Source organism: Rhinopithecus roxellana, chromosome 2, assembly GCF_007565055.1.
Source record: "Rhinopithecus roxellana isolate Shanxi Qingling chromosome 2, ASM756505v1, whole genome shotgun sequence".
In the NCBI taxonomy this organism is placed as follows: domain Eukaryota; kingdom Metazoa; phylum Chordata; class Mammalia; order Primates; family Cercopithecidae; genus Rhinopithecus; species Rhinopithecus roxellana.
Genome location: NC_044550.1, coordinates 169,743,882 through 169,770,174, shown reverse-complemented (window position 1 = coordinate 169,770,174; position 26,293 = coordinate 169,743,882). Strand labels below are relative to the sequence as shown.

General features: G+C 41.6%; 1 protein-coding gene across 4 annotated transcripts in view; it reads left to right on the top strand.

The window, feature by feature from the left end:
• Window positions 1–10,189, top strand: part of ANAPC4 (anaphase promoting complex subunit 4) — a 41,645-nt gene extending 31,456 nt beyond the window's left edge. For 3 of the 4 annotated variants that reach the window (XM_030924123.1, XM_010362979.2, XM_010362978.2), the window contains exons 21-29: window positions 1,381–1,474; window positions 5,332–5,429; window positions 6,011–6,072; window positions 6,153–6,191; window positions 6,285–6,386; window positions 7,167–7,241; window positions 8,109–8,282; window positions 9,292–9,415; window positions 9,836–10,189. In XM_030924123.1, the coding sequence (XP_030779983.1) occupies window positions 1,381–1,474; window positions 5,332–5,429; window positions 6,011–6,072; window positions 6,153–6,191; window positions 6,285–6,386; window positions 7,167–7,241; window positions 8,109–8,282; window positions 9,292–9,415; window positions 9,836–10,063 (996 nt within the window). In that variant the 3' untranslated portion in view covers window positions 10,064–10,189. The remainder of the gene's footprint in view (window positions 1–1,380; window positions 1,475–5,331; window positions 5,430–6,010; window positions 6,073–6,152; window positions 6,192–6,284; window positions 6,387–7,166; window positions 7,242–8,108; window positions 8,283–9,291; window positions 9,416–9,835) is intronic. The other variant, XM_030924134.1, reaches the window with a different exon arrangement.
• The last annotated feature ends 16,104 nt before the right edge of the window (window positions 10,190–26,293 follow it).

The window sequence follows — 26,293 nt, the reverse complement described above, 5'->3', positions numbered from 1 at the left end:
GCCCATGCATAATTTTGTAACATGCTTTGGTCATTTTGGAAATATTGGTTCCCTGAGTAATGCAGCTGTTCTAAATGCTGCCACCTATAAATAGCACCACCAATTTAATCAGAAAAGTCTTTGTGTTGTGAAGCACACAGGGGCAGATGCAGGTTTTCCAAAAAAAAAAAAAAATTCTTTTTTTTTTTTTTTAGACAGGGTATTTCCTCTGAGTACAGTGGTGCAATCATGGCTCACTGCAGCTTCCACCTCTCCCACTGGCCTCTTGTAGCTGGGGCTACAATGTAGCACATACCACTATGCCTGGCTAATTTTTGTCTTTATTTCGTAGAGACCCGGCATGTTGCCCAGGCTGGTCTTGAGCTCCTAGGCTCAAGTGATACGCCTGCCATGGCCTCCTAAAGTGCGGGGATTACAGGCCTGAACCACCGTGCCCAGCCTATTTTTGCTTTTAACATAAGTGCTTTTCCTCAAGATAACCACCATGTTTTTGTGTAGCAAAAGTGCCTATGTATAACTCTCAGTTCTGTCACACAGAATAGTAAAGATTTGTACTCAAAAGTTGAAAATAAAGTTCAACTTTATTTTCATAAATAAAATAATAATTTAATGACTTCGTTAAAGATAAATGAAAGTATGAGTATGTGACAGAAAAAGAATACAGTGACTGCTGGTATGATTTGGAACCGCTACTGTGATTCTTGGCTGAGACACAGTTTTCCCCACCATCAGTGCAGATGTTAGCCCAGTGTAAAGGGCAGGTGACATCTACATTTTTATAAAACTAGTATTGACTTTGTGGATCCCCAAAAGCATCTTGGGGATTCCCAGGGGCCTGTAGACCTCATTTGGAGAACAACTGCCATAGAGTATATTGACAGTATATTGACAGTTGATAACTTATGAAACTAATTAATAACTTGCATATATACAACTAAAATATGTTCATGAAAAAGAAACACAATTTAAGTTTGATTTGTGTTCTCTACATCTACAACATAGTAATCTTAATATATTGCAGTTTGTTTAGTTGCTTGACTAAACCAACTACAGACTGTTTAGCAATTTCTTTAATTTTTAAGATAGTAGCTAGGTAACATTTATGGCTGGCTTAATTCTGCCACATACACATAGCAGATTTTGGCTACCTCACTTAGAATAATAGTAATGCACTTTCAGAGGACTTGGCAGGAAAACAAAGTAGCTTGTTAAATTAGAAAGTGTTAAATATAAACAGATTTTAGACCGCAATTCTTCAATTTACTAAACTTAACTTTTTTTTTGTTTTTTACTTTTTTTCTTTTTCCATTTTTCCTTCTAGTATGGAAGGGAAATAAGTTTATTAGAAATAAACTTAAATTTCTAATTCTGTATTTCTAGTACTTGAAAGATGAAGATGATGATCTTGTGTCACCCCCTAACACAGAAGGAAACCAGTGGTATGACTTCCTTCAAAATAGCAGCCACCTTAAAGGTATTTCATGAACCAACCAGATTTGGGCCATGTTTATTTTTATTTAAGACTAGATCTTGAATAGTTCTGCTAACAGTTTTGCTGAAAACTTGCTGAACACTTATCTAAGTTTATTAGACTTATTTTTATTTAATTATAGGAACAGCAAAATAACCAATCGTGTATGACATCATCATGATAGATAGACACTCTGAAGTTAACTATGCTGTAGCAAGATTGCTTATTCCTAAGTATTCTTATTTAAGTGTTTTGCACCCTGTAAAAAATAGGATTTTGAGGAGAAACTATAGAGCCAAATAGTGAGAAAAGTCTTTTTTACCAATTCCAGTTTATTATCTTCTAAAAGTACAGTGATGCTCAACTGTATTGTCGGGTTGTAGTTTCGTGTGTGTGTGTGTGTGTGTGTGTGTGTGTGTGTGCGCGCGCGCGCCCGCGCGCGCATGTGTACTGTTATGCCTTTCATTTTCTAGGATGTCAGAATGTTAATACAGTAAAGCTATCCAGCATTATGAGGGATGCAGCACATAATAGCAACCATTAAATATGCCAGCACATCTTACTATTTTAGATGAAAATATTTTAAATCTTGTATTTCTTTGCTGTCTGAAAGAAGAATCTGACCAGATTTAGCAATTTCTTAGATCTTTAAGGTAGTAACTAACATGTATGGGTTGCTTAGTCTGCCGTATATACACACAATACCTGCTTCAGTCTTCACAGGATTCTGTGGGTAGCTACTTAGTATCCCCGTTTACTAATGAGGACACAGGTGGTTAGAGAAGCCCGGGATCACACAAGCTGGTTAGTGATGGAGCTAGGATTCTGTTCATGTGAAAGCCTGAGGTTTTAACTAGACTAGCAGTACAGGTTGAGCATCTTAATCCAAAAATCCAAAATCTAAAACTTCTTGAGCACCAACATGACATCACACATGGAAAATTCCCTACCTGACCTCATATGATGGGTCCCAGTCAAAGTGCAGTCAAGACTTTGTTTCAAGCACAGAATTGTTAATTATATTGTACAAGATGTACATGAAGCATAAGTGAATTTCATGTTTAGACTTGAGTTCCATCCCCAAGATATCTCATTATGTATATGCAAATACTCCAAATTCCAAAAAAATCCAAAACACTTCCGGACCTAAACATTTTGGATAAGTGAAACTCAACCTATAGTAATTTCTGCCACTTCTATTTGGTTGCTGCTTCTGTGAATGAATGAATGAATGAATGAGGGAAAGAATTCTTTGATGCCCAGAACTTTGCATATGGTCCAAATTCTTTTTCAAAGCAGAACCTATTTTGTATTGCCGGAGAGTCTTCAGGTCAGTAGGGAGATGCATTGGTGCAAGTTGGCTATTGAATGGAGGGAGGATACAAGTACAGGAGATGCTACTCATTTACTGTATTTAATCAGGATGCCCAGGGAATAAGGCAGGATGTCTGTGGAGGGCAGTGGCGGTGTGTCAAGAGTAGTGGCACCTGGACCCTGTTGCTGTTTTGGCTATTATTGATCTAGGGAACTTTGCCAGGCTGAAAATAGGTCCTACCCTCTTTTTTTCCCCCTACATCTTATGTGTCTGGATAAGAAAGGCCTGATCTTAGCTACAGACCTAATGGAACTCACTATTGAGTTCCATAATGAATTCCAGTGAGGAAATATCAGTGCAACTGTTTTCTTACACTGCAAAAATCAAGTGCTAAATACTTGATCTGTGTACTTTCTTTAGGGTACATGGGTCAGTATTGTGTAATGGGTAAAAGTTGGTGCTCTGGAAGCTGGATTGTCTGGGTTGGAATCTGGTCTACTGCTTCCTAGTAATGCGGCTGAGAGCAAGTTGCCTAACCTCCCTGTGCCATAGTTTCTCATCTGTAAAAAGAAGAGAAGATGGTAATAATGCCTCCCTCAAAAAACTGATGTGGAGATTAAATAAATTAATCTGCATAAGCACTCAGACTAATGGCCCGGCACTTAGCACAGAAGCAGTCTGTAGCTTTGCGTCTGAGTGGTTTTTACTCAGTGTTTCTGACAACAAAATGAGAGAAATTTTTTTCCTCCTGACACCAACCAATTTTGACACCAATGGGGTGTCCTACAATTCAATCCCAACACTAATTACAGACAGTGCAGACCTCACAGGATAAGGGTGCAGTCCCAGAAGACTGCCCTCGAGTCAGATGTCAGGTCTCTAGATCACCCACATCTCTTGGGTAGCCATGCTTGTTGTCAGACTTGGCTATAAGGTCAAGAGTTCCCAGAACCTTCCTCCCTTCCAGGTTGGATAATTTTGCTAGAATGACTCACAAAACTCAGGGAAACATTTAATTTTTGTTTACCAGTGTGTTGTAAAGAATGTGACTCAGGAACAGCCACATAGAAGTGCTGTATCAGGCAGGGTATAGAGGGAAAGGTGCAGAGCTTCCATGCTCTCCCAGCACCTGGACATATTCACCACCGAGAAAGTTCTCTGAACCTCATTGTCCCAGTGTATTTATGGAGGTTTCATTATGTAGTCATGATTGATGAAGTCATTGACCATTGGTGATTGAACTCAACCTCCAAGCCCCTCTCTCCTCCCTGGAGGCCGGCAGGTGGAGCTGAAAGTTCCAAACTTCTAATCAAGGCTTGGTCTTTTGGATGGCCAGCCCCTATCCTAAAGCTGTCTAGGTGCCAGCCAAGAGTTGCTTCATTAAAACAAAACATGGTAGTCCTAGCACTTTGGGAGGGTGAGGTGGACAGATCACTTGAGATCAGGAGTTCCAGACCTGAGCAACATGGTGAAACCCTGTCTCTACTAAAAATTAGCTGGGTGTGGTGGTATGCACCTGTAGTCCCTTTACTCGGGAGGCTGAGACAGGAGAATCGCTTGAATCCGGGAGGCAGAGGTTTCAGTGAGCTGAGATTGCACCATTGCACTCCAGCCTGGGCAACAGAATGAGACTCTGTCTTAAAAAAAAAAAACAAAATGTTCCTGTCACCTTTATCACTCAGGAAATTCCAAGGGTTTTGGAAGCTCTGTTCTAGGAACTGGAAACAAAGATCAGTGTCTTTCTGTGATACCATAGCATCTGTCACTTTGAGAACTTAAAATGTTAATGTGATTATAATTCATTTTATCCAGCATGACTTTAAGGGAAGGCCTACAAAGCACAGTGGAAGAGGGTGGGCATTAGAGTCAGACTTGGGTTTGATTGATAGATCTAGATACTTAGTTATTTTCACACTGGGCAATTGCCTAAACCTGTTGAGCTTCATTTTTTTTTTTTTCTTCTTCTGTAAATTGGAGAATATGGTGTTTACTTCATGTGGCTATTGTAAGCAATAAAAAAAAAAAACGTATTTTAGAAACCTAGCACAGCAGGGGTAAGTGCTAAATTATATATTACTTTCTCCTGATAAAGTAACCTTTTAAAAAGTAAGAGCTTATTTATATAGAGCTAGTTTCCAGTCTCTTGTTTTTGAGACTCTTAAAAAACAGTACTGAGCAGTACTGGACTGCTGTTGTCGTTTCACTGTGGCAAAGAATAGAAGAATGAACTGTATTTCATCATATATTTGATGGTTCCCAAATCATTCCTTTCTTCTTAGAGCCAGCAGAGACCTACAGTTGGATTTTGGTGAGTCTAAGCTTGTAGTGAGAGAGATTGTTTTTAGTGAGCTGTCAGTGGGGATTAATGAAAGGCAGAAGGCCATGGTCATTTTTAATGAGGTTGTGTGAAAATCCAATGAAGTGGTCAGTGGAAATTCTACCTTGAGATAAACTGTGCAGACTGGCTCTAATGTTAGATTATTTTCTTCTAATTATAAGTTTGCTATAGCTTCTTTTATTTTTGTTTCTTTTTGTTTGAAACCAGAAAGTCCTTTGCTGTTTCCTTATTATCCTCGAAAATCATTGCATTTTGTGAAAAGGCGGATGGAGAATATTATTGATCAGTGTTTGCAAAAGCCAGCAGTAAGTTTAACAGAAATGCATGTCTTTATGTAGGAGCAATAGTGTCTACAGTATGTGGCTCACTTATGTAAACGATCTTAATTTTTAGAATGAACTATGAAAATGTTGATACTCAACTGTTTTTGGTTAAGAAAAATAACAATTTCATATGGTTCAACCTAATACTCCAACTTAAGTTTCTTACACACACGTGTGTGTGTGTGTGTGTATAAAGATTACTAAAGGTGTTGACATCTTGAGTATTTTATTTGTTCCCAGAAGAAATTCATTGTAAACAGTCTTAGTTACAGAGCTGATGTGTCTCTGTTTACTACTGAAGGATGTGAATGAATGGTTGTTATGAGACCAGAGGGAGGTGATCTTAAACCTGCCATGTGCTTAGCATCAACGTCTTTTTTAGCTCAGAATTTTCTCTCTTTTTCCCTACTGTTACAATAGTCATTAAAGTTTTTTATGTACAAGGTTTGGTGATATAGGTGATTTTTTACTACATTCGAACAGTGATGGTCAGTCACTTTCTGTAGAGTTATCTGTGTGCATATTAATGCTCTAATTATATTTTAAAATCTTATTTTATATAGGATGTAATTGGAAAATCGATGAATCAAGCAATCTGTATTCCATTGTATAGAGATACCAGAAGGTAATTCTGTTTACCTATTGGGTGGTATAATTCAGCAGCCAATTTAAATTTTTCTCATTTCTTTTTCCCTTTTATTTTAGTGAGGATTCTACACGTAGATTGTTCAAATTTCCTTTTCTGTAAGTATATTTCTTTTCTATCTTGAGTGAACAGTACAATTTTGTTTTATCCATCAATAGTTAAAAAATATTACGACAATTTTTTTTTCTTAGGTGGAATAATAAAACTTCAAATCTACATTATCTTCTTTTTACTATTCTAGAAGATTCACTTTATAAAATGTGCATCTTAAGGAGACATACTGATATTTCCCAGTAAGTATTAATCTGAAGTTTGAATCAGAAGAGTTTATTATTTTTAAGAATAAAGCATACAGCCTTCCAGCATTTCAGATTTTAAACTACCTTGTGACTTTTAGATTTGTCATTTAATTGTTAGTTTTCATGTCATTAAGAGTAACACTGAATTAGGAAGTTATATGATCTTGTTCTAGATATTTAATTTTTATTGGCATATAATCATTGTATGTAGGACTTTTTTTTAGAGTTAGGAAAAATATGACAGCTCAGGATATTATATCTCATTTTTTAGAAGTTAAAAGCTTATAGAAAGTTAAAAGTTAAAGAAGTTTTAACTTTTTAGTAGTTAAAAACTTCTAAAAGTGGCTGCCTTATAGAAATGATTTTTGCCTAGGGTTAAGTATGCTTTTCATTAAACAAGAGGCCTTGCCTAACAGAGACTTACTCTGAAATTCAGAGTAGAAGTTCTGAAAAATAAATCATATTTAGAATTCCATTGGTATCTTAAAAATGGTTTTAAATCCGAATTTGAAGAAAATGTTGAGACTAAGATGTAACCAAAAAGAAAGAATTTGGTTATTTCTATTCCAAATGTCTTTGGCTATATCTATTTGCTTTGGTGACTGTATGATTTTAAACCAAGTTGGTTTATCTATCTAGGCGTTTAAACCAGTTCTCAGTGTTCTAGAGAAGTAAATGTACTGACCCTGACAATCATGTTCTTTTAAGTGTTTAGATTATTGACTATCCAGGTTGTTCCACAGAGTCTTTTTTTTCCCCCCTTCTTTCTTGGAGATCTGTGAGTAGTGGACTAATTGCTATTAAATTTGGGAGCTTTACATATGCCACAACGGAAAAAGTCAGAAGAAGGTAAGTCTTGAGTCTTGTTTGGGTGATGTGTGTATATATTTAGGAATAGGGCCAGACTCAGTTACGGTGATAATATAGGTAAAAGGGCTTTGTCACTTCCCACATTGAGGGCAGGATTCTTTGTGTATTTATCCATAGAGAATGATTTGACTTGCGATTGAATAGAACCTTACTGCCCTGCAGTTTATATCATATGGTTTCGTATAATTACTCCCGAGCTCCCTGTTAGCAAAGAAAGTAATGTGGTTCCCGTGGGCAGATGGCCTGCGGGGCTGAAGTTCTTGTTATGACCAAAAAAATAATGAGGTGATGCCATTCTCAGTGATGGGAGATTTTCTTAGGATTCAAAAGGGTAACAGTACCTAAGCCATCCCTGAGGCTTCGCAAGGGAAAGAAGTGACTAATCATAGGTTGATCTTTTTCTCACTTGTTTCCTCACATAAAAGAAGTTTTTTTATGATAAAGTCTTTGGAGTTGCTGTGCCTATTTTTCATGTGTAGTATCTTATTTTTATTTCTCAGTCTAGTCAACTCTGTTTGCTGAATGTGTATATAAGGTGTCATTCATAGAATTTCTACAGGCTTAAGGCCTAACCATCGATGGCCAGGGGTTTTCTAGAACTGAAACAACTTCACAGATTTTGGGGGGTCATGATTACCCATTTTTAAGATTTGGTTATATATGTGAATAATCAGTACAAAAAGTAACTGATTTTAATACAAACCAATGGTATATTTTACATGTTACTGTACAGAATGTCACTTAATTTTTAAATTTTTTTCTGCTTGCTGCCAGTATGACATGCATACAGCATTTTCTCAGTAGTCATGATCATCTTTTATATAACAAAACTTATTTTAATTCTAGCATCTACAGTTGTTTAGATGCACAGTTTTATGATGATGAAACTGTAACAGTAGTTCTTAAAGACACTGTAGGACGTGAAGGAAGAGATAGACTCTTGGTCCAGCTGCCATTGTCTTTAGTATATAACAGTGAAGATTCTGCAGAATATCAGTTCACTGGGACTTACTCTACAAGGTAACTAGTAAAATTGTCTTTTTGATATTACAGTTAAATATTTTTTAATTCACATTATAAATTCCAACCTTTCAGGTTTACTAGATAATGATTATTTCATTACTAGGGGTAACCACAGAGGTAGCTGAGCAGAAATGCTCCAATTTTTCATTCAAAATATGCTGGCCTTAATAGCTTTTTTTATCCCTTTGCTTTACTAGTAAATCAGGAAGTATTTGCTGGAATCAAGGTGGGGAATTATTTGGAGTGGAGAATGGGACTTCTTTTAGTTACGTTTTCAAGGATAGCATTAACCCTAGTTGGTTGGAATTAGTTATTTTTGATTTGCCTTCAGTATTTTCCTTCCAGAATTAAGACCTCAGTACCCATGTGGGAAGTATACTGTCAATTCCAAGAGATGGCTTTAATTGACTGAGACTTAAGTAAGCAGATCTCTAATTTAAAAATGTATCCATTTGCTTTCCTTGAAAGGGAGTCAGAAACCTTGCTAAAATGATATTCTGCCTATTTGGAATTGCAGTATTTTCTTTTTTTTTTTTGAAACAGAGCTTCTCTCTGTCACCCAGGTTGGAGTGCAGTGATGCAATCATAGCTCATTGCAGCCTCAAACTCATGGGCTCAAGTGACCCTCCTGCCTCAGCCTTTCATAGCTGGGACTACAGGCATGTGCCACCTTGTCTGGCTAATTTTATTTTTTACAGAGATGGAGTCTCACTCTGTTGCCCAGGCCGGCCTTGAACTCCTGGACTCAAGCAGTCCTCCCACCTTGGCATCGCAAAGTGCTGAGATTCCAGGCATGAGCCACTGTGCCCAGCCAGAATATAGAATATGGAATTTTTATAGAATATTATATCACAGCTCTTTTTCTAATACAACAGTTGCTGAAATTATATTGGAAGTAGAAGTATGAGTAGAAGTCAAAGCCATAATTGACCCTAATACCACCTGTAGTAAACGAGGGAGGAGAAGATCCCCTTTTCATTCCTGGGTGGGTTTTTTCCCTCTTTAGGCTAGATGAACAATGTAGTGCTATTCCCACCCGTACCATGCATTTCGAGAAGCATTGGAGATTACTGGAAAGTATGAAAGCACAGTATGTTGCTGGGAATGGTTTTCGAAAAGTATCCTGTGTGGTAAGTGTTTACAGATCGTTAAGCAACTAAGAAATTATAAGAAGTAACATTGCTTCTTTGGAACTTTCATCAAATACATGACATGTAAGGTCCTTTTGTGGAAATATTTTTGCTGTGATTTATAGCTTGTATTGATTATGGTCATGTGGACTTAGCTCTTCAGTTCTCTCGTTCTAATAAAGCTTACTAAGCAGTTAATAATAATTCTAGATTTTAATCTCACGAAATTGCCACTGTTGTTATGTGGAGACCTTTTTATACAAAATGAAGGCTGAGTTTATTGATTTTGTTGTAAATTGATGGGAATGTCTTTCCTATAAAACCATTCTTTGATTCAGACTTCTGATTTCTAATTCCTTATATATGATATGTTACTTAAGCTATTAATTTAAAAGTGCTTTTATGGCCTTTCTTTTTTAGTTAAGCTCAAATCTTCGTCATGTGAGAGTATTTGAAATGGACATAGATGATGAATGGGAGCTCGATGAGTCTTCAGATGAAGAGGAGGAGGCCAGTAATAAGCCTGTAAAAATAAAGGAAGAAGTGTTGTCGGAGTCAGAGACAGAGAACCAACAAGCTGGTGCTGCTGCTTTCGCTCCGGAGATAGTCATTAAAGTGGAAAAACTTGACCCTGAGCTAGACTCTTAATCTAGCTTGCCATTATTGTGTGTGTAATTATGGCCAAAAGGACATAGGAGATGGACTAAGATGTTTTGGACCACCTTTAATTTTCTTTGTGTAACAAAGAAATAAACAGTAAATTTTATTTTTTCATATTCTGCTTCATCTTCTCTTAGTGATACAGTCACTATGATAGACTTTATTTTTTCTGAGATTTCTCTTTAATGCTATGTGCAGAACTAGTGTTTAAAGAAAACAGGGCCAGGCATGGTGGCTCACACCTGTAATCTCAGCACTTTGGGAGTCTGAGGTGGGTGGCTCACTTGAAGTTAGGAGTTCAAGACCAGCCTGGCCAACATGGCAAAACCCTATCTCTACTAAAAAGACAGAAATGAGCTGCGCGTGGTGCACACACCTGTAATTCCAGCCACTTGGTAGGCTGAGGCATGAGAATCGCTTAAACCTGGGAGCCAGAGGTTGCAGTGGGCTGAGATTATGCCATTGCACTCCATCCAGCCTGGGTGACAGAGTGAGACTGTGTCTCAAAAAAGAAAGGAAGTGAACAAATTGAATGTGAAGAAAAAGTCTAATATTTTCTGTCAGAAGGGTAGGTATCAGGAATTGTTTCTGTATCAGGAAGAAATTACATTGAAATAGTCGTTTGTCACTGGAAATTTTAATGCATTTAGTATTTAAAAACTATAGACAACATTCCTATTTTTCCAACTCCCCTTCTAGTTCATTTTGGGTCTCCAGAATGATTTTAAAATTACGTTTTCAGAATAAATTATACTGATTTACAGTAATGCTAAACCAAAGGATGGATCCTGTCTTTTATGGTTTAAATAACATAAACACTGATTGACACCTACATGGTTATCTTTTCTCATTCTGTCCCTGCATTTGAACTCTGAGTTCTTTGAATCAGCAGTGCTTAGATGTGCCCTTTTCCCTTTTCAGACTCGGTCAAGGACATACAGTAGCTGTCTGTTTGGCTGACTCCTTGAGAGTGTGAGAAATAACAGGGCAACTAAATGTTATCTAGCATTAGTGCAGATAAGCTACTGTGGATTTCCTAATGCTCATTCATTCCTAAAGTACAATAGTATTCTTGTGTGACTTTCAAAGAGATTAATTTTTAATGGATGAATTCCACTATCAGTTCATTGATAGTCACTTTTTAAAGCTTAAGTATCTTTAAGCAGGAGGATATACTATAACCAGGTTAATGGGTAACTGCAGGGTTGCTGTGTCATTTGTCTATTTAATAGGTAGCTGTCTCTGAGTACTCCAGGGTACCTCTGTGAATGGAAGCCACTGTTGGTTGACGCAGTATTTAGGACTGTGATCAGGAGGCTGACTATATTGGTCTGTAGCCTTGCATATGATAGGCCTTAAACTCGATTAACAAATGTATGTAAATGTTTACTGATGGTTGAGCATTGTTCCTGGTATAGTGCAGAATGTCTTGAATTAGCTTTTGTGAGCAAGAAAGGTGAACTGTCATATGACATTACTGAAAAATTATAGGTTGTGGGTATGTAGAGCATTTTTAGAATGAATGCATTGTGCAAATTTACCATATAACATTTAAAGAGCTTTAATGGATTTTAGGAACCAATAATTATAGCCTGATCTTAGAAAGAACGACAATTTCACAATCAGCAACGAGTTATTTATTAGTTAGTAATTTGTCCTTTGTGACCCCAGCATTAGATATAAAGATTTTTTGATACATACACATTTGCTTTCTGTGGTTCCAGCGTAGACATAAAATATGGGAGAATTGGTTTTTCAGTAATGGTTTTAATATGTATAGCAAATAGGAACTAGAATTGTATTAAAGTGAAAAAGTTTAAATTGACATCTGAATCTCTTTAAGTTTTAATAAGATGCATAGAGCAGAGAATTTTATTGTATTTTTAGATATATGCTCTAGTTCTTGACACCATTAGACATTTTGCTTTTTTAAAAGCAATTTAATTTTTAATTTTTGTGGGTACATAGGTGTATATATTTATGGGGTACATGAGATATTTTGGTACAGCATACAATATAGATACTTTGCTTTTAATATTTAGAACAATTTGATCATTATACACTGACTACTTTTAGTATGTTTACCTGCAGATGCTGAATTTGAGCTTTGAATTCAGTGAGCAGCAAGTGAAGGGTGGGAATATGAGGCCCCTGGGAAGAGGAGCCTCCAGGTCCTGGCTCTTGTGGATCTTGGCACTTTGTCTCCATAAAGTGGGGTAATTGAGTGCCTCTCAGGGTTTGAGGACTAATGAGGGGTACTCATAGAACACTGTGGTTAGCGCATGTGAGATACCCAATAAAGACTAGCACTTCTATTTACAATATTCTGTTCTGTTTTTTGCTGACATAAATTGTGTTGATTTTTTTAGAAACTTAACTAGCCTCTTTTTTGGCCAGACTTGATAGAACTATAATAGAATTCTAATTCTCTGGCTTAGTAGGGTTTTTTGTTGTTGTTCTTGATTTTTTTCCAATGTAAAAATTGTACACTTAGCAAAATGCTAAAATATTCTGTCTTCTTAATTTGGAACATTTGAATGTAAATGTGAAGAAAACTATTATGGTATAGCCTTGAGTTTATGATGCCGTAACTAGGGGAATTTATATATATCTGAGTTGATCTAAATATTTTCCCATTCTTGAGGGAAGTCCAGCAAGCAGACATGCGCTAAACACTTCTTTCTAAAGGATGCTATAATTGAAATCATGGGTTGCATTTCACCAGGAGCAAATCAGTTTCTTTGACACCTCTTGAAGTTGCAATGTTGTGATTATCTACAGACTGTTTACATTTACTAGAACGTACAGTTGACTATCCAGCAGAATATTTTGAGTCCTCACTGAGCGCAAGGAGATAGTACTTAGGATTATACTAAGTCAAGGTCACAAAAACCTTATAATATGAGAGCAAATAATATATTAGCATAGAAATGATCTCTTATGGGGAATATTCAGTTCAGAAACTCGATTGTTAAATGGGCCTGGGAAATGATTTATTAATGTGGTTGATAGCCAATGTTTACTTTCCACTTCTTGTTCTGAGGAAATGAAAATTTCTAGAACAGGGTCTCTCATGAAACACACACTAGTACGTTAGAAGTGCCAAAGCCAGTGATGAAAAATGTATGGATTTTACCCTAAGCCTACTCAATCAGAAGCTGAGGGTGAGGCCAAGACGACATTTTTAACCAACTCACTTGATCATTCTTACACCCACCAAGCTTGAGAAGCATTATTTTTGTATGAAAGCTGTGTTTTAGAAATTAGATGGTTATAATTTCTTAGTTGTAGGTTCATAAGCTGTTCCCTTGGATGCAATGAAAATTGATGTATTTTTTTTCTTTAAAAATGACCCTAGCTGGTGGTTAATTACACATGCAAGTTGCTCACACTTCAATAAATCTGTTTAAATGATGGTGAGTATAATTGTACCCCAACTCCCTCTCTGCACTACAGCATTGTAGCAATGGATCCCTTAGGCCCACATGTCAGCCCTAACAAGATTATGTTCAGCCAAGTGGGAGATAGTTGGGTATGTATGGGCTGTGCTGGTAATCAGCCATTCTAGTTAATAAATGTCATCTTTCCTCTGGTGTGTGCAGTCAGACTGAACTCAACTGCTCGAGGTATGAGGTGTAATGTGTAGTTACCACGGTACAGATCATAAATCTGTCCCACAACATGGCTGTAAGTGAAACTTAACGTTTACCGGCTTGTTATGTTTTAAGCAGTAAAACAAGACAAGTTTGTTGTTTGTGCTTCCTGCCATCAGATTTATGACTGAAAACTTTAGGGACTGTTTTTCTTCATTTCTGCGTTCCTGATTCCTGTTACAGAGTGAATATTACTCTTTCAAGTGATATTTCTGTCCACTGTTGGATAGTAAAACTGAGTGGAGCCCAAACTGGAAGAGTGGCCCGCTTGCTATAAATGAGCCTCGTGATTGTCAACATTTTCATGATACTACAAAACTTTCTAACCTTGAGAATGTGTTACTTGCCTTTTTCCTTTCCACCACTTACTCTGTCCTGCCAAATTGTTGCAGGAAGAGATTCAAGGATTAAAAATATTTATGGGCCTGGCATGGTAGCTCACGCCTAAATCCCAACGTTTTGGGAAGCTGAGGCCAGTGGATTGCTTGAGCTCAGGAGTTTCGGCAATATGGCAAATCCCGTGTCTATAACATACAAAAATTAGCTGGGCATGGTGGCGCATGCCTACAGTCCCAGCTACTGAGGAGGCAGAGGTGCGAGTGATTGAGCCTAGGAGGTCGAGGCTTCAGTGAGTTCTGATTGTGTCACTGCACTCCACCCTGGATGACAGAGACCTTGTCTCAAAGAAATTATATGTATGATATATATATATTTCCTTGTTCTCTTGGGATGGAAGGTTAAGATCTAGCGGCAGAGTGTGGATAGCAGAGGGGCTGAGACCATTGTTCTGGGGTCCTGCAAAGTGTAGGGCCTATTTTCTCCACTGGAGAAGGAGGAGACTAAATGGCCCAGGTGGCAGGAGGACACCCAAGCGACCAGTTCAACGGACACCTTTCAGGCTAGAGAAGTCAGGCATGTCAGATGCTGCGGAGAAACAGCGGGATGGAAAATTGCCTGTGACTTCTGAAAAGCTGCCCATCAGTTATGACCCTGGTAGAAACTTGGAGGCATGTTGAGGACAGGAGCCCTATTGAAATGGGTGTAGAATAGATGTGAGTCAGTGGAGGCCAAGTGGAGGCAACTCTAGAGGATTTTCCTGTCAGGGGCACAGAGATGGAGTGGTGGCAGGGGAGGGAAATGGCACCAGAGAATTTTTTTTTTTAAAAAAGGATGGATACTAGGCATCTTTATTCATCAATACGAATGAGCCACCAAAGAAGGAGAAATTGAGCATTCTAGAGTAAAAGAAGATGTGTGAAAGATTCTTGAGAAGGCTAAAAGGGCTAGGGCCCAGGGATCAATGCAGGGATCGGGTGTAGGGTGGTGAAATATGACTTTCTTCCACCCTAATGGGAGTCTGGGGACAGATGCTGGCAGGTGCAGCACTGGGTGACAGGTGTAGCATTTTTCCCTCGGAGAGAGGTGTTCAGGTCTTTATGGAGAGTGATGAGGAGAGGAGAGGTAGAAAATAGGTGTCTCAAATTGGAAAGAGAATTGTGGAGTTTTAGAGGGATAGAAAGAAAGAGGCTATGACTAGAGAAGGAAAATTGGCAGTCTTAGGTGGTGAAGTCCCTGATGACAGATATAACCATGGCAGTTGGCAGCTGTTACTGGTGTGAAGGAGAAAGTCACGAGCCAAGTAGACTCAGAGCTGAGTGACCGGGATTTTGTATGGCTCATCTGCGTGGCTGTTAAAGTTGCAAAAAAGATGGAGACGATAACAGTGAGTTGGATCCTGAGGTCACCAGTGAATGAGGAGGCATCAGTGGGGGTTTGAGAGGGGAAGGAAAAACTGTGCTTCCAAGACTCTTGGTACCTTGAAAGACCCAGAGGAGGGTCAGGCACCTACCTAGTCAGTTAGTAGCGAGGCTGGGATCTAAGCCCAGGTGGACTGGACTGCCCTAGAGGAGCTCCTAGCAGACACCTGTGGTTAGAAAGGACATGGGAACAGGATAAAAAGACTAAGCCAACCTGCAAGCCTGGCCACTGCCTTTGAATCCCTGTCTACTATAGGTTAGTGCTCCCCACACCTGGGAGGTAAGACTAAGGGCTCTAATGGTGGTGGACTTTTTTATTTTATTTTATTTTATTTAGACAGGATCTTGCTCTGTTACCCAGGCTTCAGGCTGAAGTGCAGTGGCATTAACATAGCTCACTGCAGACTTGACCTTCTGGGTTCAAGCAATCCTCCTGAGTAGCTCAGGTTAGCAGCATGTGCCACCGTGCCTCGCCTTTTTTTTTTTTTTTTTTTTTTTTTTTTAAGTGATGGGGTCTTGCCATGTCAGCCAGACTGGTTTTGAAACCCTGGGCTCAAGCAGTTGTCCCACCTCAGCCTCCCAAAGTGCTTGGACTACAGGTGTGAGCCACCACACCTGGCCTTCTTTCTTCCTTTCTTTTTAACCCCAAGGCAGGGAGAAGTGGTCGTTTTTGATTATTTTAAATCTGGAACCAGTAGCAATCCCCAGGCGTTCTAGGAAGGGGGTGTTTATGCTTGGTATCCTGCCTCATTTTGTCTTTAGTGCATTGCTGGTCACAGACACAATTATGTGTGTGGCACAGGGAGGAGACAGCCCAAGATGACTGCGTGGAGAATGGGCCTGCGTGAGTCCCTGCTCATAGTCCAGGGCAGGAAGCTGGGTGAGGCAGAACGAACTGAACAATCAGTCTCCTGCACTTCACAGGTACAGTCCAGGGCCTTCCCAGCTCTGCGCCGATGTGGTCCATATTGCCAAACCTTTCCTGGATAGTCTGAAGATTTTCTTAAGAGAAACTGCCCAGTCCAGGCACCTCTGGCCATTTGGGGAATGAGGCAGGCAAGTCTCGGCTTGGCCTTGGTTCCCAGGCCCCTAGGAGTTGGCTCTGGGCTTCAGCTCACTACTTAGCAGGTCCAGGAGGGCCCAGACCCAGCTGGACCTGGGAGCCTCTGGAGCTGCCAAATTGTACATGAAATTCCTGTGCGCTTGGCCATACAAGTTCATGATCGAAGGGTTACTACCTGCACCTGCCTCTGCGCCTCCCCCAAATTATTCCTGTCTGCATTTGGCTTTTTCAGGTTCTCCTATGCAGAGTTGGTTGTGGAAGAGAAATAGCATGGGAGAGATTGCAAGGTGCTTTTTATATACATTCTCACAGAATTCTCTGAACAACTAAATCTGCAATAAAGGGATTGTTCATCTTATTTTACAGAAAAGTTGAGAGATTTGGTTTGACATGTCCCAAATCACACAGCTAGTAGGTGGAATGGCCCAGATGCAAAACAGGTGGTCTGACTCCAGATAAGAATAATTGCTAACATGATTATTTAGTAAGAGTCAGAAATCATGCCAAGAACATTCCATGGATAACTTATCTAAACGTCATCACAGTCCTACAAGGTAAGTGCTATTATTATTAGCATCATTTCACAGATGAAGAACTTGAGACCAAGAGACGTTACTAAGTTGTCCACAGGAATTACACGGGCAGCAGAGTGGAAGTGGGATGGGAAACCAGGCAGTCTGGCCGCAGGACTCATGACTTCAGCCACTGCACATGTTGCCTTTCTGGGGCCTGGATCCTTTGGCCCCCAGCTGCCTTGCCCATGGCCGCACTCACTGAGCTCGGTCTTCCTGCAGTGGCACTACTTGAGTGGTTTTGTGGCACAGGCCAGCAGTGATGGCCAGGCTTGCATTCGTGATGAGCTTTGTTTTTCTCAAAGCTCCTTCATTCGTAGCCACCATCAGCTCTGCGGAAACAGGCCGTGAGGAGTCATGCTTTTTCCCTGCTGACATGGGAATGATGTCTGGTAGACCTCGGACCAGAACCTGGGCTTCTGACCCCGTAGTTTAGTGTGCCTTCCTCCAAGACAGCACTTGTGCAAAGCCAGTGTTACTTTTGCATGCTTTTGTCACCTTAAGAGAGTTTTTTTTTGACAGAGTCTCACTTTCACCCAGGCTGGAGTGCAGTGGCACAATCTCAGCTCACTACAACATCTGCCTTCTGGGTTCAAGCAATTCTCGTGCCTCAGCCTCCCAAGTAGCTAGGATTACAGGTGCACGCCACCACACCTAGCTAATTTTTGTATTTTTATTAGAGATGGGGTTTCACTGTGTTGACCAGGCTGGACACCTTAAGAGATCTCTTCTGTGTCTTCAGGTCTCGCGGAGACAGAACTGTACTCTCCCCAGAGAGGCTACCAGCTTTCTAGGCTAAAAGAAGGGAGAATTCCCACTCCGGAGTGTGCGTGTGTGCATGTGTATGTGTGTATGTATGTCTTAGGGTCTTGCTCTGTCACCCAGGCATGATCACAGCATTTCACCTCAGCCTCCTGAGTAGCTGGGACTACATGTGTGTCACTATGCCTAATTTTTTTTTTTTTTAATTGTAGAGATGGCGTCTTGCTTGTTGCCTAGGATGGTCTTGAACTCATGGACTCAAGCAGTCCTCCCACCTTGGCCTCCCAAAGTGCTGGGATTACAAGTGAGAGCCAACATACCCGGCCTCCTACTGTATTTTTGCCATGTTTTCTGTCCGCTTTCCCAATTTTTTGGGATGATTTTGCATTTTGTTGGTCTACAGACTTCTATTGGGTAAAGCTTCCAGGGGAGATGGCGTGCTTGGGAAGAGGGAGAGAAATCATCTTAAGAATGAATACATGGGTGAAACAGATGGCAAATTTGTTGTTTGCAATAGAGAAACTATTAAAAAATCATAGAATGCTAAGCCCTGAACACTTTGAGGAATACTGTATGACTCTCTGAAATACAGATCAGCAAAGCACACATTTGGTGCATTAATTGGGATCTAGGAACTACGATAATGCAGTATCAAGAAAATAAGTGTTTTTATACCAAATAGAGCATCACAAGCCAAATATCCTAGTTATCCATCCAAGATATAAAAGGGACTTGATGGGGTGAGACAGTCTTGGGATGGAACAGGAAATGTAATACTTTAGTTTCCATCTGAGAGATGGAAATTGAAGGAGCAAATTTGCAAATCAACTTAGCAATGCAGTTAAAACATGAGCCTTAGATCTTTCAAATTTCTAGTCCAGTACTTTTCACTCTAAAGTGTCCAAGTTATTGCAAGGGTCCATTTGTGTTTAATTAAATGTAATGCTAATTTACAACTAGATTTGCTCTGGACTAGGCAATTTGGCAAGTGATACAAACTACCTAGTCCATTGCACTTCCAGAAGCCGAGGGATGGCTGATGGCTTACTGCCGGAAACTGCTTGAGTAGATGACATTATGCAAATCTTTACAAAAGAAAAGGTTCATGTTCTCTGGGTTGAAACAAGACAGAAGTGTATGAAATGTGTCCATCTAAACTAGAGTAAAAATTTGTTGTCATTGCCTTCCCTGTCTGCCCCTGAGTCCAATTCAAATGCTTTTTCACAGCCTCCCTTCACTCCTCCAAGCACCTCCCCAACTTCAGCCCCTGACTAGCTGTCATCTGTGCCTCAATGGAGTTTTCACGTAACCCACGTGTTCAGAGTCCTAACCATGGTAAGGTCCTCGGCTGAATACACCCCAGGTTTGCTGCTTGTTTAGCTGCCCCCACCCTACCACCCATGAGGAAGAAAGCATTATTGATCGTTTTATGCAAAGGAGGACAAAGAGGCACAGAAAAGTTAGGTAACTTGCCCAAGGTCACATAGCTAGGAGGAGTGGGGTCCAAATTCTCAGTCATGCTGTACATTTCTGACATCTACTACCTGCTCCCTTTAATTATAGGTAATGCACATTTCCCTTTTGGCAGGTGAACTCCTTAAGTTGAGGGCAGGCACCCTGAGGTGCCTGGTTATGGATCCTCACTAATATATCTGCCCTATGGGCAGCCCTGCCCCTGAAATTGATGAGGTCTGTACACCCTGCATCCTGTTTGGAGGCTCTAGTGCCCCCTGGTGCCTAAGAAGTCTACCTTTATCCCTCAGCCAGCCAATGCCACAGCCTCCCCAGCCCTTAGGGTCAGGTCAGCAGAGCTGAGCCACCCAAAGTAGAAGGGAGCTGCTCCCCACAGCTTTGACCACGTGGGATTCTGAGGGTACTTTGTGGGAGAGGTTGGTGGCAGGTTTCAAAGTGGTGGAAGTGGAGAATGCCTCAATCCAGGAAACCCAGGCGAAGCACAGGCTTCCCTGGCTGAGTCTGGGGGTTGCCGGGCATTACTCCACCAGACCCAGGGGTACAGGTCGGGGTGTGGAGCTAGGAAGGTGTACATCCCAAAGAGGGAGGCCGTCTGGGAGGCTCCCCATCAGGAGACTCTGGGATTCCAGAGGTCTTGGCTTGCAAGGTTGGAGGGTGGTTGGAACCCTCTGCAGAGGGCAGCATTTTGCTTGTTGGTGCTGTTCATTGCAGGGTCAGCTTCTTGGATGGAACATCTGTACAGTCACGCAGGGCCCAGGCTTCGAGGGCCCATTTCTGAGGGCCTGTATTAGTCTGTACGTACCTGAGACTGGGCAATTTACAAAAGAAAGAGGTTTAATTGGACTTAGAGTTCCACATGGTTGGGGAGACCTCAAAATCATGGCAGAAGGCAGGAGGAGCAAGTCACATCTTACATGGGTGGAGGCAGGCAAAAAAAAAAAAAAGGAGCTTGTGCAGAGAAACTCTCGTTTTTTAAAACCATCAGATTCTTGTGAGACCCATTCACTATCATGGGAACAGCACAGGGAAGACCCGCCCCATGATTCAGTCATCTTCTACCACATCCCTCCCACAACACATGGGAATTATGGGAGCTACAAGATGAGATTTGGGTGGGGACGTAGAGCCAAACCATATCAGGGTCTATGCTTGGTTAAATGCTCTTCGGAAATAAATGAAGACCAAGTGAGAACAGGCCAGGGCTCTTTATTCAGAGCTTGCGTATAGCAAGAGACAGCCACCACCACTTGCATTTGGCAGAGACTCAAAGGCAGACAGAGGAGTGGGGAAGCTTTAGGGGGGAAGGGGAAAGGCTTCGGATGTGCCCTGATGAGAGGCTCTGTTTGCCTGGGGAAGCAGGAGGCTTCTAACTGGAAGTGAGGCATCTTATATATTGTTTCAGGGTGTGTAATTGGCTTTTTTCCAAGTTGGTCTTAAGTTGGAAGCAGGGACAAAATTTAGGGATGGCTGGGTGCAGTGGATCATACTTGTAATCCCAATCCTTTGAGAGGCTGATGCAGGAGGATCATTTGAGGCCAGGAGTTTGTGACCAGCCTGGGCAACATAGTGAGACCGCATCTCTACAAAAAATTGAAAACATTAGCCAAGTGCGGTGGCATGTGCCAAAAGTCCCAGGTACTCGGTGATCACACCACCTGCACTCCAGCCTGGGCAACAAAGAGAGAGCTTGTCTCGAAAAAAGAAAAAAAAAGAAAAAAAAAAAGAAGAAGATATCAGTTTTTTGTTTTTTTGAGACAGTCTCGCTCTGTCGCCCAGGCTTGAGTGCAGTGGCGGGATCTCGATTCATTGCAACCTCCGCCTCCCGGGTTCAAGCGATTCTCCTGCCTCAGCCTCCCAAGTAGCTGGGATTACAGCTGCCTGCCACCACGCCCGGCTAACTTTTGTATTTTTAGTAGAGATGGGGTTTCGCCATGTTGGCCAGGCTGGCCTTGAAATCCTGACCTCAGGTATTCCGCCCACCTTGGCCTCCCAAAGTGCTGTGATTACAGATGTAAGCCACCACGCCTGGCAAAGCTGTCAGTTATTAAAGTCAGGGACATTATGGGATGATCATTACAGAAGTTGTTTAGCTTCCTAGGTTGTTACTAGAGATAACAGTCTGACTTCCTAAAGAATGACGTATAGCAGGCTGGCTTCCTGGGCTGATTACTATAGATAAAGCATTGGTTTCCTGGGCAAGTTGTGAATCAAAGCTCTGTTTTTACATAAGATCTGACCATTGGCCATTTGTATACTCAGTGTATACTCAGTATCACTCTGCTATCACCGTCTTGAAATTCTAAACAGGGGGCCCTGTATTTTCATTTTAAGCTGGGCCCTGCGAATGACAGCCGTTCCTGGGCTGACCTTGACACTGATAAACAAGGAAACTTCCCTGACACTGTGGCTTTGGGCAGACACCTGATCTGCCTGCAGTTCTCAAGCTTTTACTTAGAATGGGAGATTATTTGTCACCAAGTACTGAGGGCCTCCTAGCTGCACCCTGATGCCCCTCCAGGGCAGGCAGGGGCTGTGTTTTCTCCACCAGGGCCTTCTGGGCAGTGTGGGCACTCAGTGCAGGTTGAAGCCAACGTCTCTCTTGGGCCACGTTGCACTAATTCAGATCCCATTCATTTCACATAGGGAAACTTTGATCTATTTTTGAAAAAATAAAAAAAGATTTGCTAATCAAATGTCCTGTGTGAAAAGTTTGCAGGGACGAGCAATATTTAATGTCAAGAGCAAAACTTTCCAGGACCTGCAGAGCACCATGTGACACAAGCCTCTTAAGTATAAAAATCTAATTTCAGTGCATTCTTTGCTGTTTATGAAGTGGCTCTTCCAGCCCTCGACTTGGAGACTTAACCTGGTCAAGGCACCCTGAAATACTCAAAAGCAGGACAACCAAATCCTTTCATGGTGATTTGCTCATTGTGGGTCCCTGCAAAAAGCAGCAGAGTTTTGCATCCCTCAGACTGAAGTGCTTCTGTTTTTCTCGTTGCTTCCCTAGGCTTCCCAGGTCAATCTAGCACATGTGGGTGCCCAGCCTTCCCTGCAGCACTTGCTCCCTTCCTTCCCTCCTCTGGGCCAGTCCCTTGGCCAGTGCATGCCACCTCCCTGCTCTAAGGCTATTGCTCTACCCCACACCCCAGCCCCAACCAAAAGCTCTGGAGACAGAGCAGGTTCTGAGGCCACTTAGCCGCTGTGAGACCTTAACCAGGCTACTTAATGTCTCCGAGTCTGGTTTTCCTCATCTGTGAGATGGTGACGGTGATCCTCCCCTGAGTAGCATCCAGGTGAGAGCTAAATGAGATGATAATGGGATAATGTTTGTGTAACGTGCTGGCCCAGATTCACATTCAGGAACTCAGCTGATGCGCTCACTCGCTCACCTTGTTAGCTCTCCATAGGCATCCTCACACCCCATTGCTTTGGTTCAATTTTTCTTTCTGGTCAAAGCAAGTTTCCCTGTTGAACTATCATCTCTGACATCAGCTCTGGCTTTGAATCTCCTCCAAACTCTCAGAGAATGAACAGTTTTCTCCACGGAGTGTATGCGAGAGAATATTCCCCAGGGGCCATTGGCAGCTGCCAAGGATGTCTTTCCGCAACTTTGGGAAAAACAGTAATATGGGCTGGAGTACGTGTGTGACTCCCAAGGTGGCTGTTTGCAAGGGGAAGGGCTCACTGGCAGGCACAGTTCTGAAGGAGTGTTTTGGACAAAGTCCCTTTGCTGTCTAGTGGCAGCTCTAAGGCAGAGTGTTGGGACATGGCCATGGGCACAATAGATGGTGCCAAGCACTAACCAGCAGCCATGTGCACTACACCTCTCTCTGCCCCCCCATGTCTTTCCTGCCAGGAAGCCCCATGCTGCCATCAGTTTGAAGACCCTTGCACCTGGCTGGCACCCATATGGGTGAGGCATGGGACAATGCGGTCACGCCACTTTTGCAAACACTTGGTGTTCACCTTGGTTCATAGTAGCCAGAGAAAAACAATAAGTGCTCACTAAATGCCTTTGCCTGGCATAAGCCACTGCACCCAGCCCTGGAATGTAATTTTTTAAATAGTAGCTGTATTTAACAACTGAGTTGCAAAATATCTGAAAATTTAAAAAGTGACTCTAGGAGGCCGGGCGCGGTGGCTCAAGCCTGTCATCCCAGCACTTTGGGAGGCCGAGGCAGGTGGATCATATGAGGTCAGAAGTTCGAGATCAGCCTGGCCAACATGGTGAAACCCCATCTCAACTAAAAATACAAAAATTAGCTGGGCATGGTGGTGGGTGCCTGTAATCCCAGCTACTCGGAGGCTGAGGCAGGAGAATCACTTGAACTCAGGAGGCAGAGGTTGCAGTGAGTAGAGATTGTGCCATTGTACTCCAGCCTGTGCAGCAAGAGCAAAAGTCAATCTCAAAAAAAAAAAAAAAAAAGTGACTCCAGGAGCCAGAACAGGACAGCTTCACTCTCCTACTGGAACTTAAACCCTTCCGTACTGGAGATTTTTTATTTTTATTTTTTTCTTCTTTGTTTTCTCTGCTCTTTTTCTTTGGAATTTGTGTGAACTGATTGTCTTTATAAATAATCTTTTCTCTCCTATTTTTGCTCTATTTGCCTTTTCATTCTATTTTCTGAAAGATTTCCTCAACTTTTGTCTTCTAACCTTTTAATTTTCATTTTTTCTAGCATATTTTAGTTTTCTAGCTTTTCCTTGTTCCTTGATTACCATTACTATTTTCCTCTTCCTTCTTGTAGATCTTTTTCTTGTTTCAAGGATACAATATCTTGTCTCATATTCCTAAAAATATGGGGGATTGGCTTGTGTGTGTGTGTGCTGTGTTTAGTTTTTATTTTCATTCATCGTCAGGCCCCTCAAGTTGTTTTGCTTTTCATATAAGACATTTACTTCAGATATCTGGTGATATTTGCTCATTTTTAAGAGGCAAGTACAACAAATCTGACTGGGATATTCTTTGCATGTGAAGAGGCTTGTTGTCTTTGGGCCTCACTGTAGTATAATCTGGCTGGACCATTATGTTGGGAAAGTCCTTTATCAGTTAGCTATTGCTGTGTAACAAACAGCTCCAAGCCTTAGTGGGTCCAAACAACAACTGCTTATTATTTCTCAAGTCTGTAGGTTGGTTGGGTGGCTTGTGATCTGGCCCATGCATGTCTAATTTCAGCTGTGCTCATTCATGTGTTGGCCATCAGGTGCTGGCTAGCTGGAGCCTGGGTGTTCTAGGATGGCTTTGCCTAGGACATCTTGGCTTTGTTCTATTTGGCCTTGTGGATTTATGTACTTTAAAAAATATCCTTGTACCCTCATTTTAGTGAGATTTTACATGAGGTAGAGGTAAATACGTATGCCTAATCTATCATTACAATTAACTAGAAGTCTTACAATTACTTCGTTTCTTTTCTTATCACAACAAGCACGGAGGAACTGGCTGGTTGAAGAAATTAAAAGGAGAACTGTGTGGTTGGAGGCAGAAGTGTGGGAGGAGAGTGGTGTGTGATGAGGTAGGCAAGGGCTAGATCATGCAGCACTTTTCAGCCAGGTTGAGGATTTTGTATTTTCCTTTTTTTTTTCTTTTTTTTTTTTTTTTTTTTTTTTTTGAGACAGAGTCTTGCTCTGTCACCTAAGCTGGAGTGCAGTGGCATGATCTCGGCTCACCGCAACCTCCGCCTCCTGGGCTCAAGCTATTTTCCTGCCTCAGCCTCCCAAGTAGCTGGGATTACAGGCACACGCCACCGTGCCCGGCTAATTTTTGTATTTTTAGTAGAGGTGGGGTTTCGCTATTTTGACCAGGCTGGTCTTAAACTCCCGACCTCAGGTGATCCGCCCGCCTTGGCCTCCCAAAGTGCTGGGATTACCTGTGTGAGCTACCGCACCGGGACTGTATTTTCCTTTAAGGGCATTAGAAAGCTATTGAAGCAGTTTATGAGGAGCAGAGAGATGATCAGATCAGCATTCTCTAGAGACCTCTGGGCCTGCTGTGAAAACTAAATTGGGAGAGTCATGAGTGGATATGGAGACACCTGTTAGATGCTGTTATAGGAGTCTAGCCAACAGATGGTGGCTTGGACTCAGGTGAAGGAGGGAGCAGAATTGAACAGGTGATTGGGTAAGGAGGTTGGAGAAGAGAGATTTTTTTAAAAAAATTTTTTATTATACTTTAAGTTCTAGGGTACATGTGCACAACGTGCAGGTTTGTTACATATGTATACATGTGCCATGTTGGTGTGCTGCACCCATTAACTCGTCATTTACATTAGGTATATCTCCTAATGCTATCCCTCCTCCCTCCCCCCAATTTCTATGGCTCCCAGGTTGGAAGAGGTTGGCAGGATAGTGGACAGAGATTTGTTTTGTTTAGTAGTGGGGATGGGGACAGAAAAATATCCAGCTTGAATGTGGACACATTGAATTGGAGGTGCCTTTGACATATCCAAGGGTAGGCATCTGCTCTCTGGGGCACTCAGAAGACGGATCTAAATTGGAATCTAAATTTGGAAATCAGCCGGAGTGTGATGAAGTCTCCTGACAAGACAGCAGAGAGTAGGAAGAGAACATAGGGTCTTTGTAGACCTGACCATAGACACCCTAGATGCAGGACCCTGGAAAAGGAATGAGCCCTGGAGAGAAAACCCAGAAGGGGCAGCTGGGGAAGGAGGAGGAAGCCTGGAGCATGGGTGTCAGAGAAGCCGGACATAGGGTTTTCAAGGAGACCCTGAGAGGCCTAGCAAGATGGGAGAGAAAACTCCCCAGTGAGTAATCCCATCAGGCAGGTTATGGCTCATCATTTAAACCCAAGTCTCTGCCTCTAGCCCTGACATGACTGTCAAGCTCGCCCTCCCAAGTCGCAGTATTTCTATGCCGGCGTGCGCCTTGCTTTCATGTGCCTCAGGCTCTTCTGGGTCATTAGACTTACTAGCACCAAC